Source organism: Mauremys reevesii, linkage group 3 (assembly GCF_016161935.1).
Source record: "Mauremys reevesii isolate NIE-2019 linkage group 3, ASM1616193v1, whole genome shotgun sequence".
NCBI classification, from domain to species: Eukaryota; Metazoa; Chordata; order Testudines; family Geoemydidae; genus Mauremys; species Mauremys reevesii.
This window is the reverse complement of record NC_052625.1, coordinates 25831345-25848570: the sequence shown is the minus strand read 5'-3', so window position 1 is coordinate 25848570 and position 17226 is coordinate 25831345. Positions and strand designations below refer to the sequence as shown.

Here is a 17226-nt window from a genome sequence, read left to right as displayed (position 1 = left end):
GCATTTGAGGTTCAATCGGGACGCAAACAAGTCTACATGGGGAAATCCCCACTGTTGGAAAATGGCATGAGCGATGTCTGCTCTCAGCGACCACTCGTGGCAGAGAAAGGACCTGCTCAGGCGATCCGCGATGGTGTTCTTGATGCCAGGAAGGAACGACGCCACCAGATGTATCGAGTGGGCTATGCAGAATTCCCACAGTAGCATCGCCTCGTCGCAGAGGGGGGGGGATGAGCGGGTCCCGCCTTGCTTGTTGATATAGTACATGGCCGTTGTGTTGTCCGTAAAGACCAAGACACAACAGCCGTGGAGGCGAGTTTGGAACGCCCGGCATGCCAGGCGTACTGCCCGGAGCTCCCTGACGTTGATGTGCATGTTCAATTCCTGCAGCGACCAAAGGCCTTGAGTCTGAAGATCGCCGAGATGGGCTCCCCATCCAAGGGACGAGGCGTCCGTTGTCAGGGACAGGGAAGGTTGAGGAGCCTGGAATGGGACCCCCGCACATACGTGGGAAGGGGTCAGCCACCAATCCAGGGATTGAAGGACACCCGCTGGGATGGTGAGTAGGGTATCCAGAGGGTCCCTGTGTGGGCGGTATCTGGAGTGGAGCCACAACTGAAGCAGGCGGAGGCGGAGCCTGGCAAACGGAGTGATGTGTGTGCAAGCCGCCATGTGACCGAGGAGGCGGAGGCAAGCACGGGCCGAGGTCATCCGAGAGGCCTGTAGGTCGCGGATTAGCTGCGTAAGGGCCTGAAACCGGAGCTGCGGAAGGAAGGCTCTGGCTAGAGAGGAGTCCAGGGTCGCACCAATAAAATCCAACCTCTGAGTTGGAACTAAGGTAGACTTTTCTATGTTGAGAACTAGGCCCAGGCTCGTGAATAAGTTCCTGATCTCTGCGACCTGATGCTGGACCGTGGCCTGCGAGTCCCCCCTGATAAGCCAGTCGTCCAGGTAGGGAAAAACGGAGATGCCACGTCGACGGAGGTGGGCGGCGACAACGGCCATGCACTTTGTGAACACCCTTGGGGCCGTGGAGAGGCCGAAGGGGAGGACCGCAAACTGGAAGTGTAGGTGAGTGATTGTGAAGCGGAGAAAGCGTCTGTGCGGTGGGAAGATGGTGATATGAAAATAAGCGTCCTTCATATCGAGGGCGGCATACCAGTCTCCCGGATCCAAAGTAGGGATAATGATCCCGAGGGATACCATGCGGAACTTCAACTTCAGCATGTATGCGTTGAGGTCTCGCAGGTTGAGGATGGGTCGAAGGCCTCCTTTGGACTTGGGAATCAAAAAATAACGGGAATAAAACCCCTTGCCCCGTTCCGCGTCCGGAACCTTCTCGACCGCTCCGATGGCTAGGAGCGAGTGCACCTCTTGTAAGAGGAGTTGCTTGTGAGAGGGGTCCCTGAAGAGGGACTGGGAAGGAGGGTGGGAAGGTGGAGGTGAAACGAATTGGAGTTGGTAACCACGTTCCACAGTGCGCAGGACCCAGGCATCGGTGGTCAGCCGAGCCCACGCTAGGAGGAAATAGGAGAGGCGGTTGGAAAAGGGTAGGGAGGGATCTGGAGAGAGATCCGGTATGTCGCCCCCGGGCGCATCTTCAAAAGGATGGTTTACGACCTGATGGCTTAGAAGGGGTTCACCCTTGGGACGGTTGGTTGCCAGGCCGTCGCCCACGGCCCCCGCGACCCCGCCGCCGACCAGAGTCTTGCTTGTAGCAAGGCATATAGTAAGGGCGGTTAAACTGGGGACGGAACGGACGCCTCTGGGTTGCCGGGGTATGCATCCCCAAAGTACGGATGATAACCCTGTTGTCCTTCAGATTTTGAAGCTTGGAGTCCGTCTTTTCTGAGAAGAGCTCCTTCGAATCAAAAGGAAAGTCCTGAATGGTGTATTGAACTTCAAGAGGAAGCGTCGAACTCTGGAGCCAAGAGATCCGGCGCATGGTAACACCCAAGGCTACAGTACGTGCTGCCGAGTCAGCCGCGTCTAAGGAGGCCTGTAACGAGGTGCGTGCTACCTTTTTACCTTCCTCTACGAAGGCTGCAAACTCCTGTCTTTGTATTTCTCTACCTCAGCCCAAGTGTCATGGCCGTAACGGCTTAGCAAGGCCTGCTGGTTAGCCACACGGATCTGTAGGGCACCGGCAGAGTAGACCTTGCGACCAAGCAAGTCCATGCGCTTGGCCTCCTTCGACTTAGGAGCCGGGCCTTGCTGGCCGTGCCGCTCTTTGTCGTTGACAGACTGCACCACCAAGGACGAGGGGGCAGGGTGCACATACAAATGCTCGTATTCCCTGGAAGGGACCATGTAGCTGCGTTCCACCCCTCGGGCTGTGGGTACAACAGACGACGGAGTCTGCCATAAGGTATCAGCGTTCGCCTGGATAGTCCTTATGAAGGGGAGAGCTATGCGGGTTGGAGCGTCCGCGGACAAAATGGTCACTATCGGATCACTCACTTCCGATACCTCAGCCTGAAGATCCATTTGCGGTGCCACCCTGCGAAGGAGCTCCTGGTGCGCCCGTAAGTCAATTGGCGGGGGACCTGCTGATGACGAGCCTGCCACTGCCTCATCCGGGGGAGAGGAGGAGGAAGAAGTGCCGGGCAGGATGGCGACTTCGTCAGCGTCCGGCCCCTGTGAAGGTTCCTGCCCCAGGGGTTCCTGGGCAGGCTGATTCCCTTCCTCCGCACCGGATGGTATCTCAGTGTCAACTGGGGGGCGGCTTATAGTAGCCTCTGGGATGCATGACTCGTGCGGTACGGTACGCATAGGAGGCACAGGAGGACCTTGGCTTTGGTGGTAGGCCCAAGAGGTCCAATAACCCCACTGATTTGGGTCCCGGTCCGTGGGTTGGGACTGCCGGAAAACTCCCGAAGGGACCTAAGAGTCATGGTCATCGACATAGTAGCTGTCGGCATGCGAAGAGGCCGAGGCGTGGCGAAAGGGCCAAGGTGGAGCAGATAAGCCTTGCGCCGAAGTGGCCACGGATCTCATTTCCCGCCTTTGTGGCGAATGGTGCCAGGAGGCATCTCGATATCTAGAGCAGGAGCGAGAATGGGACCTGCGACCGGCGCGGTGCCGGGAGGTCGACCGGGATCTCCATAATCGGTGCTGGGAACGACTCCGCGAGTAGCGACGGCCATATCGGTACCGAGAGCTTGATCGGTGCCGGGAGTGACAAGTCGGAGAGCGAGAGAATGACCGGTGCCGCGAGTCTGATCGGTGCCGCGTGGTTGAGCAGTGCCGGGACTGCGAGCGGCGGTGCGATCGGCGCCGAGAGCGGGAACGGGTTCGGTGCCGGTCAGAGTCGGTGCTGGCAGGTGGCTTAAACATGGACGGCTTGCCCATGGAGCGGGGCGCCCGCACCGGCGGCGCTGGGGGCGGTGGCACAGCCGGTTCTGTCATCGCGATGAGGTCCCGTGCCGCCTCGAAGGTCTCCGGAGTCTATGGCAGTGGCATCTCTACTGCAGCCGGAGCCGGGGAGGTTACAGGTGCCGGGCTCGACGGCCTCTCAGGGGCCGGAGTCGCCAGTGCCGGCAGAAGCATCTGCGGCAGAGGACCCGGTGCCGCGGCAGGTTTCGGTGCCGGGCGGTCCGGACGGGGCACACTCTGGTGCTTCGGAGCCGGAGGTGCCGTGGAGGCAGCGGCCTTTCCCTTCTTCGCCTTCGGTGAGAGTGAGTGTCTTTGGGCCGGTTTCGGTGCCGATGGCGCTTTCGGTGGCACAGCAGAGTGGCCCGGCGCCATGGCGGCGCTGCGAGAGTCCGTCGGGACAGCGGGCGGTGCCGCGGCCGGAAGGGTTAAGGCTGCCTCCATTAGGAGCTGTTTCAGCCTAATGTCTCTTTCCCTCTTAGTGAGAGGCTTGAAAGCCTTGCAAATTGGGCACTTAGTAGATAAGTGCGACTCTCCTAAACACTTCAAACAGGAGCTATGAGGATCTCCTGTAGGCATAGGCCTGCGGCAGGCCGAGCACGGCTTGAAACCCGGGGAGCCGGGCATACGCTCCGGTCCCGGGTGCGGGTGGGGCTAACCCCCGAACCCGCTAACTATCTAACACTAAACTGATTTAACTATCAAAAACAAGAAAACCTAAGCTAAGATATTAACTATGTACAAATTTTTACAGAGAAAAACTATGAGGAAGCTAGGGAAGCGGAGGTCAGACAAGCTGCACTCCGCTGTTCCAACGACCGACACGGACGGTAAGAAGGAACTGAGGGTCGGGTGGGTCGGCTGAGGTATATATGCGGTGCCGTTATGGCGCCACTCCAGGGGGTGCTCAGCTGACCCACTGGGGTTGCTAGGGTTAAAGTCTTCCGACGAAAGTGCACGCGGTGCGCACGCACCTAACTGGAATGGATATGAGCAATCACTCGAAGAAGAACAGGGCCACCTGTGGAGTTCCCCACACTTGGAGAAGTCTGTGCACTACCTCTGGGTGGAGACCACTTGTGCTGAGAGAAGAAGTCACTGCTCAAGCGATCCACCCTCAAGTTCCAGGCACCTGGTAGATGGAAGGCCTGTAGGCAGATGATGTGGGCTATACAAAAGTCCCACAGCCTGAGGACTTCGTGGCAGAGGATCGAGCCCCACCTTGCCTGTTGATGTAAAACATAGAGGCCATGTTCTCCATGAGAACCCTGACCACCCAGCCTTCCAGGTGCAAGCGGAAGGCCATGCACGCCAGCCACACAGCCCTGAGCTCCTCGATGTTTATGTGGAGAGTCAGATCCTGGGTCAACCACAGATCTTGGTCTGAACGTTCCCCACATTGGCCCCCCAACCCAGGTCCGACGCATCGGACACCAGTTCCAGCAATGGGGCTCTGCCCTGAATGGGACCCCTTGGAGCATGTTTCTCGGGGAGTACCACCACCGTAGGAAGTGATCACTGGCTCAGGCACCATGAGGACTTTTTCCATCCTCTCCCAGACCAGGGACAACTCCGAGGCCAACCAGAGCTAGAAGGGGCCTCATCCTGAGTCTGGCGTGATGGACCACATCCGTGTACACTGACATGAGACCCAAGAGCTGGAGGTATGCTCTGGCTGTTGTCACCAAAAACCTTGTAACTGTGTCGATGAGCCCCTTCAGGGTCTCCAACCTGTCTGGTGGGAGGCCGACGAGGTGTCCAGGACCACCCCAATAAACTCTATGCAATGTACCGGGACTAACGTGGACGTGGTGTTGTTTACCAACAGGCCCAAGGTGGTGCATGGGGTCAGAAGGAGCGTCACATGATCCCGCACCTGCAACTGGGAGCTGCCCTTGACCAACCAGTCATTCTGATAGCGGAAGATCTGGACCCCCCCAGCGCCTGAGGTAAGCCGCTACCACCGACATACATTTCGTGAATACCCTGGGGGCAGTGGACAAGCCAAACAGGAGGACTGTAAATTGGTAGTGTTCCCGCCCCACAGTGAAACGGAAGAAGTGTCTGTGCCCCTCAAATATATGAATGTGGAAGTACGCATCCTGCATATTGAGGGATACAGGGAGAGGTTGATGGAGGACAGGGAGACCATGCGGAACTTGAGCTTCACCATGTACTGTTCAGACCTCACAGGTTCAAGATGAGCCTGAGCCCCTCTTTGGCCTTCAGGATAAGGCAATAGCAGGAGTAGTACACCTTGCCTTTGAACTGCTCCAGCACCGTTTCCACCGCTCCTAGGCCCAGGAGCTGCCCCACCTCCTGCTTGCGCAGAGCCTAGTGCAAGGGATCCTCCAGGAGGGACGGGGGCGGAAGGTGGTTGGGCGGGGTGGAAGTAAACTGGAGGATATAGCCCCGGGAGATGGTGTTGAGGACCCATCGGTCCGAGGTCAGTCATGACCACTCCGGGAAGAAACACACAACAGATTGGAGAAGGAACGCTTTATTGAGGGTGGATCCCTGATGAGGACTGGCAGGGCACACCAGGCATCCCATCAAAACTGCCTCTTCCCCGCCTACTTGCCCTTGGAGGATCCAGGCTGAGACTGCCTCTGTGGGTGCCTCTTATAGTCCCGCGACTTTTTATAAGTGGTCTCGTATTTTGAATGGGTGGCCTGGGTGGGAGCCTGCTGCACTTGAACTTAGGTTTAGCCGGATCCAGAACAGAGAGACCCAGAGTTTGGAGTGTCGTGCAGGAGTCTTTCAGGGCATGCAGCTTTGTATCCATTTGTTCTGCAAACAGAGCTTTGCCATCAAACGGGAGGGTCCTGCAGGGAGGTCTGCGCCTCGCTGGACAGCCCATTGAGCAGGAGACATGACACCCTTCTCGTGGACACTGCGGAGGCCAGGGACCGCACGGCTGTGTTCACTGCATCCAAAGCTGCCTGCAGGGTTGCCCTGGTAGCCGTTGCGCCCTCCTCCACCAGCGCTTTGTACTCCTTCCTGTCATGCTCCTGGAGGGAGTCCTCAAACTTGGGCAGGGAGCCCCACAGATTGAACTCATACCAGCCCAGGAGAGCTTGGTGGTTTGTCACCTGCAACTGGAAGCTCAAGGACGAATACATTTTTGTTCCAAAATGAGTCCAGCCTCCTTGAATCTTTATTTTTCGGGGTAGGGGCTGGTTGGCCCTGCCGTTCCCTGTGGCTGACCGACTTGACCACCAGGGAGTTGGGAGCAGGGTGGATGTACATGTATTCATGCCCCTTGGCACGTACAAAATACTTGCGTTCCGCTCTCTTAGAGATGGGGACCAATGAGGCCGGGGTTTGCCACAGGGCATTTGAAATTTTCACCACCCCTTCATGGAGAGGCAAAGCCACCCTGCCAGGTGCCGAGGAGGACAGTACATTAAACAGGGAGGCTCCTCCATCTCCTCTGCCTGGAGGTGGAGACTTGATGCCACCCTTTTTAAGAGTTCTTGGTGCACCCTAAAGTCTTCCTGTGGGAAGGAGGGACCGTAATTGCCTCATCAGGGGAGGGTGAGGAGGCCAGTGCCGTACTTGGTGTGTCCGGAGCCTAACGTCCCTTTCTCTCTTGAACCGAGGCTTAAATGACTTGCAAATCTTGCAGAGATCGCTGAGACAGTGTAAACTACAAGTCACCTACAAGTGTTGCGCGACTTAAAACCCGGAGCACGGGGCAGGCCTTGGCCTGGCTGCTCTAAACTAAACTAACTAATCAATTAACTAACTACAGGTACCACACACTGAACAAACAAGCAGTTCTGGGGACGAACTACAGCAAAGTTGGAGCAGAGCAGTTCCGAAGCATATTCACTGGCGGCAAGAAGGAACTGAGGGTGAAGGGAAGCGCGCAGTGCCCCTTATACCGCGCCATGGAGGCACGACTCCAGGAGTCGCTAGGGGCGCTCCCCTATGGATATTGCTAGGGGATAAACTTCTGGCACAGGTGGAAATAGCAAGCACGCACACCTATTGTGGAATATACATGAGCAATCACTCGAAGAAGAATAGATATTTAGAGGTCTACGTCAACAGGAAATATAAAAACTGAAATTCTAAACAGTCTAAAGCCAAAATGGAGCTTTTATGAACCTTTATGAATGGGAGACAGGGGGGTATCAGAAGACAGGATACTGGACTAGATGGACCATTGGTCTGACTCAGTATGACCATTCTTACGTTCTAGATGCACCTCCTGTAGCAGTAGTGTTTTCCTAAAGGTCAATCCAATTTAAAAAAATCCAGCTCAAGAAAGAATCCAACTCAAATCTCAGACAAGTATCTTCCTTAATAAAAATTTCAACCAAACAATCATCTGAACTTCAGCAGCACTTTTTCCTTGATAGAAAAGAATTCTCTGTTCAATACAGTAACGCTTCACTTAACCTCGTTCCGATTAATGTTGTTTCGTTGCTGATCTATTAAAGAACATGCTCATTTAAAGTTGCAGAATGCTCCCTTATAATGTTGTTTGGCAGCCGTCTGCTTTGTCCACTGCTTGCAGGAAGAGCAGCCCGTTGGAGCTAGCTAGTGGGGGCTTGCAACCAGAATGGGTCAGCAGCTCCCTATCAGCTCCCCTAAGTAACCTGTGCCACAGCCACCTAGCAGGCTATCAATCGCCAGGCAGTTCACTCCCCCCGCCACTACCATGTGCTGCTCCTGCCCTCTGCCTTTGAGCTGCTCAAGGGAGCCTCTTGCTTGCTGTGTGGCAGGGGGAGGAAGAGGGGTGCTGATGTCAGGGTGTCCACCTCTCCCCGCTCCTGTACCCTATCTCCACAGACCATGGAAGGACGGACGCAATAGGGCTCAGGACAGAAGGAGCTTGCTGGCAGCAGCTGCCATCTCAACTTGCTGATCTACTTAAAAAGGCAGTGTACTTAGAGGGGGGTGAGCGTACTTAAAGAGGTAATGCGCATCTCTCTCTCACACACACACACCCCAACCCACCCACCACTTTGGAAAGTGGAGGGAGTGATGCGCTCCAGTGGGACAGCGTGGGTTCATCATCATGTTCAGTTTCCGCAGGGAATGTTTGCAGACATTGCCATGCATTTATTGTGCCTCCTCCCTCCATTCATGCTGCCTTGTAGAGTGTGAGGCTACATTAACAACGTGTTAACTCTTCAGGGCTCAGCCGAGTGCTAGTTCAGCATTTAGCAGCAAGGCATTCTCTGGGAAATACAGACTATCAGGGTTGGAAGGGACCTCAAGAGGTCATCTAGTCCAACCCCAACTAAATCATCCCAGCCAGGGCTTTGTCAAGCCTGACCTTAAAAACCCCTAAGGAAAGAGATTGCACCACCTCCCTAGGTAACCCATTCCAGTGCTTCACCACCCTCCTAGTGAAAAAGTTTTTCCTAATATCCAACCTAGACCTCCCCCACTGCAACTTGAGACCATTATGCCTTGTTCTGTCATCTGCTACCACTGAGAACAGTCTAGGATCCATCCTCTTTGGAACCCCCTTTCAGGTAGTTGAAAGCAGCTATCAAATCCCCCCTCATTCTTCTCTTCTGCAGACTAAATAATCCCAGTTCCCTCAGCCTCTCCTCATAAGTCATGTGCTCCAGCCCCCTAATCTTTTTTGCCCTCCGCTGGACTCCTTCCAATTTTTCCAAATCCTTCTTGTAGTGTGGGACCCAAAACTGGACACAGTACTCTAGATGAGGCCTCACCAATGCCAAATAGAGGGGAATGATCACGTCCCTCGATCTGCTGGCAATGCTCCTACTTATACAGCCCAAAATGCCGTTAGCCTTCTTGGCAACAACAGAACACTGTTGACTCATACCCAGTTTCTCATCCTCTGTAACCCCCAGGTCTTTTTCTGAAGAACTGCTGCCTAGCCGCTTGGTCCCTAGTTTGTAGGATGGAAGAATCCCATTCACTGCTAAGTGGAGGACTCTACACTTGTCCTTGTTGAACCTCAGATTTCTTTTGGCCTAGTCCTTTAATTTGCCTAGGTCCCCCTGGACCCTATCCCTACCCTCCAGCGTATCTACCACTCCTCCCAGTTTAGGGTCATCTGCAAACTTGCTGAGGGGGCAATCCACCTCCTCGTCCAGATCACTAATGAAGGTATTTAACAAAACCAGCCCCAGGACCGACCCTTGGGGCACTCCGCTTGATACCGGTTGCCACCTAGACATGGCGCCATTGATCACTGCCCACTGAGCCAGATGATGTAGCCCGCTTTCTATCCACCTTATTAGTCCATTCAACCAGCCCATACTTCTTTAACTTGCTGGCAAGAATACTGTGGGAGACCATATCAAAAGCTTTGCTAAAGTCAAGGAATAACACATGCACTGCTTTCCCCTCATCCACAGAGCCAGTTATCTCATCATAGAAGGCAATTAGGTTAGTCAGGCATGACTTGCCCTTGGTGAATCCATGCTGACTGTTCCTGATCCTTTCCCTCTCCTCTAAGTGCTTCAAAATTGATTCCTTGAGGACCTGCTCCATGATTTTTCCAGGAACTGAGGTGAGGCTGACTGGCCTGCAGTTCCCCAGATCATCCTTCTTCTCTTTCTTAAAGATGGGCACTACATTAGCCTTTTTCCAGTCATCCAGGACCCACCCCAATCACCATGAGTTTTCAAAGATAATGGCCAATGGCTCTGCAATCACATCCGCCAACTCCTTCTGCACCCTCAGATGCAGTGCATCCAGCCCAATGGATATCCATGCATATCCCACCCCCTTACTCCATGCATATCCCCATACATATCCCACCCTCTTACTCTACCACCTCAACCAAACTTCACAATCACTGCTGTGTACAGTATTAAATTGTTTAAAACTTATACTGTGTTTAAACCTAATCCCATTTCAAAACTAGGCCAAAACAAGCTAATCCTTAAGAACCCCAATACTCTATGTGACTAGATCCCCCCGGCGTGCAGTTTGGGACTGTGGTGGGCTGCTGTGCACCCCGACTTTCTCTCCCCCTTGCTTCTGCTTGCCGAGAGCTGATTAAAAAAAAGTAGTAAGCTACAAACCAAAAACTAGCCAACAAGCAACTCACAAGTCAATTAAGCCAAAACCAAGCCCAATTTCTGCATTTTTTTCCACGGGTTTGGCATGTCTGACATAGATAGATATTTATTTTTCCCTGGAACCTAACCCCCCGACCCCCATTTACATTAATTCTTGTGGGGTAACTGGATTAGCTTAACATTGTTTCACGTAAAGTAGCATTTTTCTGGGAACATAACTACAACATTAAGCGAGGAGTTACTGTACAGTTCTGTAAGACAGCCTGAAGCAAAGAAAAACGAAAATGAAGGTTCCTTGCATCTGTTGGCTGGGAGGAAGTAGAACCTGTAATCTAAACTAATAAAAGGAGATTTAAAAACCAAAACATTCAAGTTTGGAAATATTTTATTTTACAGCCTTTTCCTAATATATACTGAACAAACCCCATGATAACAAAATAAATTTCAAAATATAAAAATAGACTATCACTTACCAGGACAAATAGTGTTGCTCTTGTTGGACCCAACTACTGCATCTGATATACAAATAAGTGTCAATACAGATTTTCAAAACACTGTAAAGTGCCTATTTAATAATGTAGATAAATCATCAATTCCATTACTAGCTTCAATCAGCTGATGGCACAATTTCATGTGTTAATAAATTATACAAAAGTATTATAAACAAATTTATATGCCAGGCAAGATTTCTATGTTACGTTTTCTAATTACAAAACCTTAAAGAAAAAATACAACAAAAACCCAACCACACTTAACTGAGTGCTTGTTATACTTAATTGAACATTTAGGAGTAGTGTTAATCTTCAGTCAAAATACCTATCTAAATCAATATTTCTACAATTAAAAAAGTTATAATTTAGATATGTCATAAGAATATTTATAAAATACACAGAAATAGATAAAGAATTCCCTTTTTAATATTTGCCAACTATCTAGCTAACATTCCTCATTAGACAGACTACAGTCATTTTAAGTGAGATAATGGACAGTCTCAAAACATATTTGAAAAGTAACTGTTATTCAGTTTCCCCATCTTTTAAAATGGGGATCGTAAGAATTACATACCTCACAGAGGTATTATGAGGAAACATTTCTCTTTGTGAAGTACTTCGGAGACAAAGAGTATTATTATTATTATTATTATTATTTCAGCAATATTTTTATGTGGCCTGGAGAATTCAAATACTTTTTTTTTTTTAAACCAAAAGGAGAAAAGACGTCTCCAAATTCTGTTACTTACAAAGACATTTAAAGAGAAGGTTCCTCACCTTGTGCAGTAACTGAGGTTCTTCGAGATGGTTGTCCCTGTGGGTGCTCCACTTTAGGTGTCTTGGTGCCCTGCGCTTCTAGTTGTGAGACTTGTGATAGCAGTGCCCCAGGGATAGCCGCTCGGAGTGGCCAACTGAGCACAGCCAACCGCCACCCAGTTCCTTCTCTACCCCAGAGGATCGAGCCGAAACTCTGAAGAGTGGGGAGGAGGTAGCTAGTGGAGCACCCACAAGGACAACCATCTTGAAGAACCTCAATTACTGCACAAGGTGAGTAACCTTCACTTCTTCAAGGAGTGTCCCTGTGGGTGCTCCACTTTAGGTGACTGAAGAGCAGTGCCTCTCAGTGGAGAAGAGGGGCTTCAAAGTTGATGTATGTATGGTGGAGAGTATCAATAGACTAAAGCGAGCGTCTACAGTTGACTGCTGTTCCAGGGCATAATGTTTAGTGAAAGTAAGGGGCGATGCCCAGGTAGCTGCTTTACAAATACCCGTGATGGGTACACGTTTGAGAAAGGCTATGGATGTGGACATAGTTCTAATGGAGTGTGTGCAAAGTCCAGAAGGAGCTTGCAAACTGTCATTTTGGTAACAGTTTGATACAATTAGAGATCCATTTAGAAATGGTTTGGCCTTTTGATTGTTCTTTCATGGATATGAATAGCCTGGACAATTTTCTGAATGTTTTTGTTTTATAGAACACCAGTGTTCTGCTGACGTCTAGTGTGTGAAAGGATGCCTCCCTGTAGTTGGCGTGTGGCTTGGGAAAGAATACAGGTAAGTGAATGGGTTCGTTGAGATGCAAGAGGCAGGCAACCTTGGGTATGAATTTAGGGTGTGGATGTAGGATTACTTTGTCCTTGAGGAATGTGGTATAAAGTGGGTGTGCCATTAGAGCACCCAACTCTCCCATCCTTCGTGCTGATGTGATAGCTACTAAAAAGGCAACCTTCATGGAGAAGTGTAGGAACGGCAAGTTCAAAGGGTTTGCCCAGGAGAGCACGGAGAACAAGGCTGAGGTCCCACAAAGGGGGCGGGTCCCTTATTGTGGGGTAAGTGTTCTCTATACCCTCGAGAAAGCGCTTAGTCAGTGGATGGGTGTGTGGGCCATGTTGGTGCAATCAAGATGTCTCTGGATTTGTCTTCTCTGATCTTGTGTAGGACACGACTCAACAGGAGGATCGGGGGGGAAGGCATACAGGAGCGGGGCCCCCCATTTGATGAGGATGGCGTCTCAGTTGTGTCCCAGTCCCACTCGGGAGCAGTATTGTGGACATTTGGCATTGTGGGTCATGGCAAAAAGGTCTATTGAGGGGAATCCCCATTGTCGGAATACGGTTTGCAGAATTTGTGGGTCTAGTTTCCACTTGTGCATCTATGAGAAGTTTCTGCTGAGGTAGTTTGCTGTGGCATTCTGGTTTCCAGGTAGATAGGATGCCGTGATGTTTATGTGTTGTTGGAGATACACCACTGCCAGAGGCAGACTGCTTCTGTGCAGAGCAGGTAAGATTGGGCCCCTCTTTGGCAATTTATATAAAACAGTTACCAAATTGTCCACAAGAATTTGGATATTTGTTGTGGATCAGGGGGAGAAAGTGATGGCAGGCATTTAGAACTGCTCAGAGCTCCAATAGATTTATGTGGAGATTTGACTCCTCTAGGGACCATGGGCCCTGGATGATGATGTCGGCCAAGCGTGCCCCCCATCCTACCAGAGAAGCATCCGTGGTGATAGTGACTGATGGGGTTTCCCTTTGGAAGGGAATGCCTGAGCAGACGTTTGTGTTTTATAATAAATAATAATAATTGGTATATCTCCAATCTCCTAGAACCGGAAGGGACCTTGAAAGGTCATCGAGTACAGCCCCGTGCCTTCACTAGCAGGACCAAGTACTGATTTTGCCCCAGATCTCTAAGTAGCCCCCTCAAGGATTGAACTCACAACCCTGGGTTTAGCAGGTCAATACTCAAACCACTGAACTATCGCTCCCCCCTCACATGTCCACCATGTGAGCAAGTCTTTCACTCTGCTGGGCATTGTAAGCCGTCTGTTGATAGAGCGTCTGTGAGGAATGTCTACAGTGTTTGTAGGCATCTCATATGCAGCCTGGCATGTTTCATGACAAACGTGGTAGCCAACATGTGTCTGAGAAGTTGTAGGCATGTTCTGGTGAACATCTGTGAGCTGTGTCTTACTGTTGTGATTAGGTTTGTTACGGTAAAAAACGTTGTTCGGGTAGCCATGCTGATGCTGTGACACGAGGTGTGCCCCTATAAAGTTCAGTTGTTGGGTTGTGGTCCAGTTGTTGGGCTGGATTCCTGTAGATTGGTTTGTAACCATATGTTTGTGAATAGGGTTAGAGTGGCGTGAGTGGCGCGAACTGCCTCATCGTATGTTGGTGTTTTTAGCAGGCAGTCATCTAGATAGGGGAATATGGTCACACCCTGCTTGCGAAGATGTGCTGCTGCAATGCCAGTACTTTGGAAAAAGCCCTTAGAGCCATAGAGAGGCTGAAGGGAAGTACCTTGTATTGGTAGTGTAGGTTGCCCAGAGTGAATTGTAGGAATCTCCTGTGCGCCAGGTGGATACTGAGGTGAAAGTAAGCGTCCTGTAGGGCGATGGCCGAGAACCAATCTCCTCTCTCCAATGCCAGAATTATGGTTACTAGGGTTACCATATTGAAGCGCTGTGTTCTCACAAACGTCTTCAGTTTGCGTAAGTCCAGAATGGGCCTTCATCCACCTGTTTTCTTCGGAGTGAGAAAGTAATGTGAGTAGGACACCCCCCCACCCACCCCCCAACACCTGTGCTGAACCGGTACTGGTTCCATAGCACCTAACTGCAGGAGATGGTGTATTTCCTGCTGTAACAGGTACTCATGAGATGGGTCCCTGAAGAGGGACGGCGGGGGGAGGGGGTGGATAGGTGGAATGGAATAGCCCTTCTGTATAATTTCCAGAACCCACTTGTCTCTGGGGATGTTTCTCCACACTGGGTAAAAGGGTGTAAGGCAGTCCCCAAATGGGCTGGAAATTGCAGGTGACACTTTAATTGGAGAACGTGGGGCTCGTGTCCTCGACCAACACTTCAAAATGTTTGCATAGAAGTGGATGGCTGAGACGTAGACGACTGCTCCTGCATCTGATGGCATCTCATCTGGCGCTGCTTGCTGCATTGATCATAATGTCGTTGAGACTGAGTGTTTGGGGCAGGACGGAATTGTTGGTTGTAGAATCTGCCCCGTTTCTTTTTGTTTGCAGGGATACAGATTCTACGTGTCTTTAGTGTCACAAAGGAGACCTTCAAGGTGTGTAAGGAGAGGTCCGTGCTCTCTGCAAGCAATTTTTGCCCTTCAAAAGGTAAGTCCTCTACTGTCACCTGAACTTCCCTGGGGAAGCCGGAGAGATGGAGCCATGAAGCCCTCTGCAAGACAACAGACATGGCAATGGAGCGGGCCACCGTTTCAGCAAAATCCAGAGAAGCCTGCAGGGCAGTTCTGGTGATGAGGAAACCTTCTGCAATATCGGCTTTATATTGTTGTTTTTGTTAGCTGGGATGTGCTCAATAAAAGAGGACATCTGAGAAAAAATGGTGTGCGTGTACTTGGCCAGTAATGCAGAATAGTTTGCTATGCGAAACTGGAGGGTCGCCAGTGAATAGGCTTTCCTGCCAAAGAGGTCTAGGAGTTTCCAACCTTTATCATAGGGGGTGGTTTTGGTTTGATGTTGCTTCCCCCTTTGATTACTTTGATTTGGAGTAGGGTGGGTAAGCAAAAACTCAGCTCCTTTGGATGGCATGTAGTACTTCTTGTCAGATTACTTACAACGGGGTGGGCAAACTTTTTGGCCCAAGGGCCACATCTGGGTATGAATGCTCATGTAATTGGGGCTGGGGGGTAAGTGGGGGTGAGGGCTCTGGCAGGGGGTGTGGGCTCTGGGATGGGGCCAGAAATGAGAAGTTCAGGGTGTGGGAGGGGACTCCAGGCTGGGGGCAGGGGACTGGACTGCAGGCAGGGGACAGGGGAGGGGCTCTCACTCGGGGTGCAGGCTCTGGGGTGAGGAAGGGGTTTGGGGTGCAGGAGGGTGCTCTGGGATGGGATCAAGGGGTTCGGAGGGCTATCAGGACTGGGACAGGGGAGGGGCTCAGGGTGCAGGCTCTGGGTGGCACTCACCACAAGCAGCTCCCAGAAGCAGAAACATGCCCCCCTCCCTGGCTCCTACACAGAGGTGCAGCCAGGTGGCTCTGCGCATTGCCCCGTCCTTGCAGTTCCCATTGGCTGCAGTTTCTGGCCAATGGGAGCTGCGAGGATGGTGCTTGGGATGAGGGCAGCATACTGAGCCCTCTGGATGCCCCTACACATAGGAGCCAGAGGGGGGACATGATGCTGCTTCAGGGAGCCATGTGGAGCTGTGGCATGTGCGCACAGAGCAACCCCCAACCCTGCTCCCCAGCAGAAGCTCGAGGGCCAGATTAAAATCAGCTGGTGGACCGTACGTGGCCCACGGGCCGTAGTTTGCCCACCCCTGTCTGACAAGAAAGTGGGGCCATGGCTGGAGTCTGCAATACAGCTTTTGCTGGGTCCATAATGGCAGCATTAATGGGTAGTGCTATTTTGGCTGACAGAAAAGCTTGCAATATATCTGTCAGCTTATGTTAGTTGCTGGTAACTCAGCCAGTGAGATGGATAATGAATCAGCTACTCTTTTAAACAAATCCTGAAAGGATTTGAAGTCATCTTCTGATGTGGGGGGAGGTGGCATTATTGTTTCGTCCAGAGACCAAGTTGGGATGTGGGTAGGTGGGAGGGTGTCACCCTCTGTCCTGTCTGCAGATTCGTCAGCTTCCTCCTCCAGTTCTGGGGAAGCTGGATCAGATGGTGGAGGCAACCGCTGTGTCCTCGACCTAGGTGGATTGGATGGCTGGGCGTTTTGGGCTCTGTATAATGCCCAGGGGTCCCAGTATGCCCACTAAGGTGGGAAGGTCATGGGAGGGGGCACCCAAATGGGGGTTGCCAACCCACGCCTTGTGACTGAGCAGGTCCAGGTTTAGGAGAAAGCTGGTGAGGTGTGCCCACTCCTGTCTCCACTTCATCACTGGAGAGAGGAGGGGCCAAGCCAGCGGGTGTAGTGATAAAGCTTGGCCCTGACCTGGCTGGGGTGTCATCTGTGCCAAAGAGCGAAGTTCCCAGTGTGGAAGCAATGAGTAGGTCCACATGGCTGACAAAGTGTGCCAGCAGTGCAGGCAAACTCAGGCAGGGAATCAGACTTGTCATATTGTATTGGTGCAACAGGTGGCGCCATAGTGCTGCTCTGTGCCTGAAGTTTCTGTTCCCTGAATTCCAAGCTATGAGAGTGAGACCGCATAGGGTCTTTTGCTCCTCATGACATATCGGTACCGGATAGTCCCAGTGCCTCGCAGTCCGGTGCTCTGGGTGCTGTCGGTACCGGGGCAGTTTTTGCAGTCGGGAATTGCTTTTTTGGAGGCGAATCCCGATATGGCGGGGAGTGAGACCGCTTTTTTGTGACTTTGATAGGACCAGGGTCCTTAATAACCATTTTTTGCATAT

At 51.6% G+C, this 17226-nt stretch overlaps 1 protein-coding gene across 5 annotated transcripts in view; it reads right to left on the bottom strand.

Moving 5' to 3' along the window:
* The window catches only part of PPP4R3B (protein phosphatase 4 regulatory subunit 3B), a 95816-nt gene that overhangs the window by 38529 nt on the left and 40061 nt on the right, over nucleotides 1–17226 (bottom strand). For all 5 annotated transcript variants that reach the window (XM_039531707.1, XM_039531708.1, XM_039531709.1 and 2 more), the window contains exon 10: nucleotides 10865–10906. In XM_039531707.1, the coding sequence (XP_039387641.1) occupies nucleotides 10865–10906 (42 nt within the window). The remainder of the gene's footprint in view (nucleotides 1–10864; nucleotides 10907–17226) is intronic.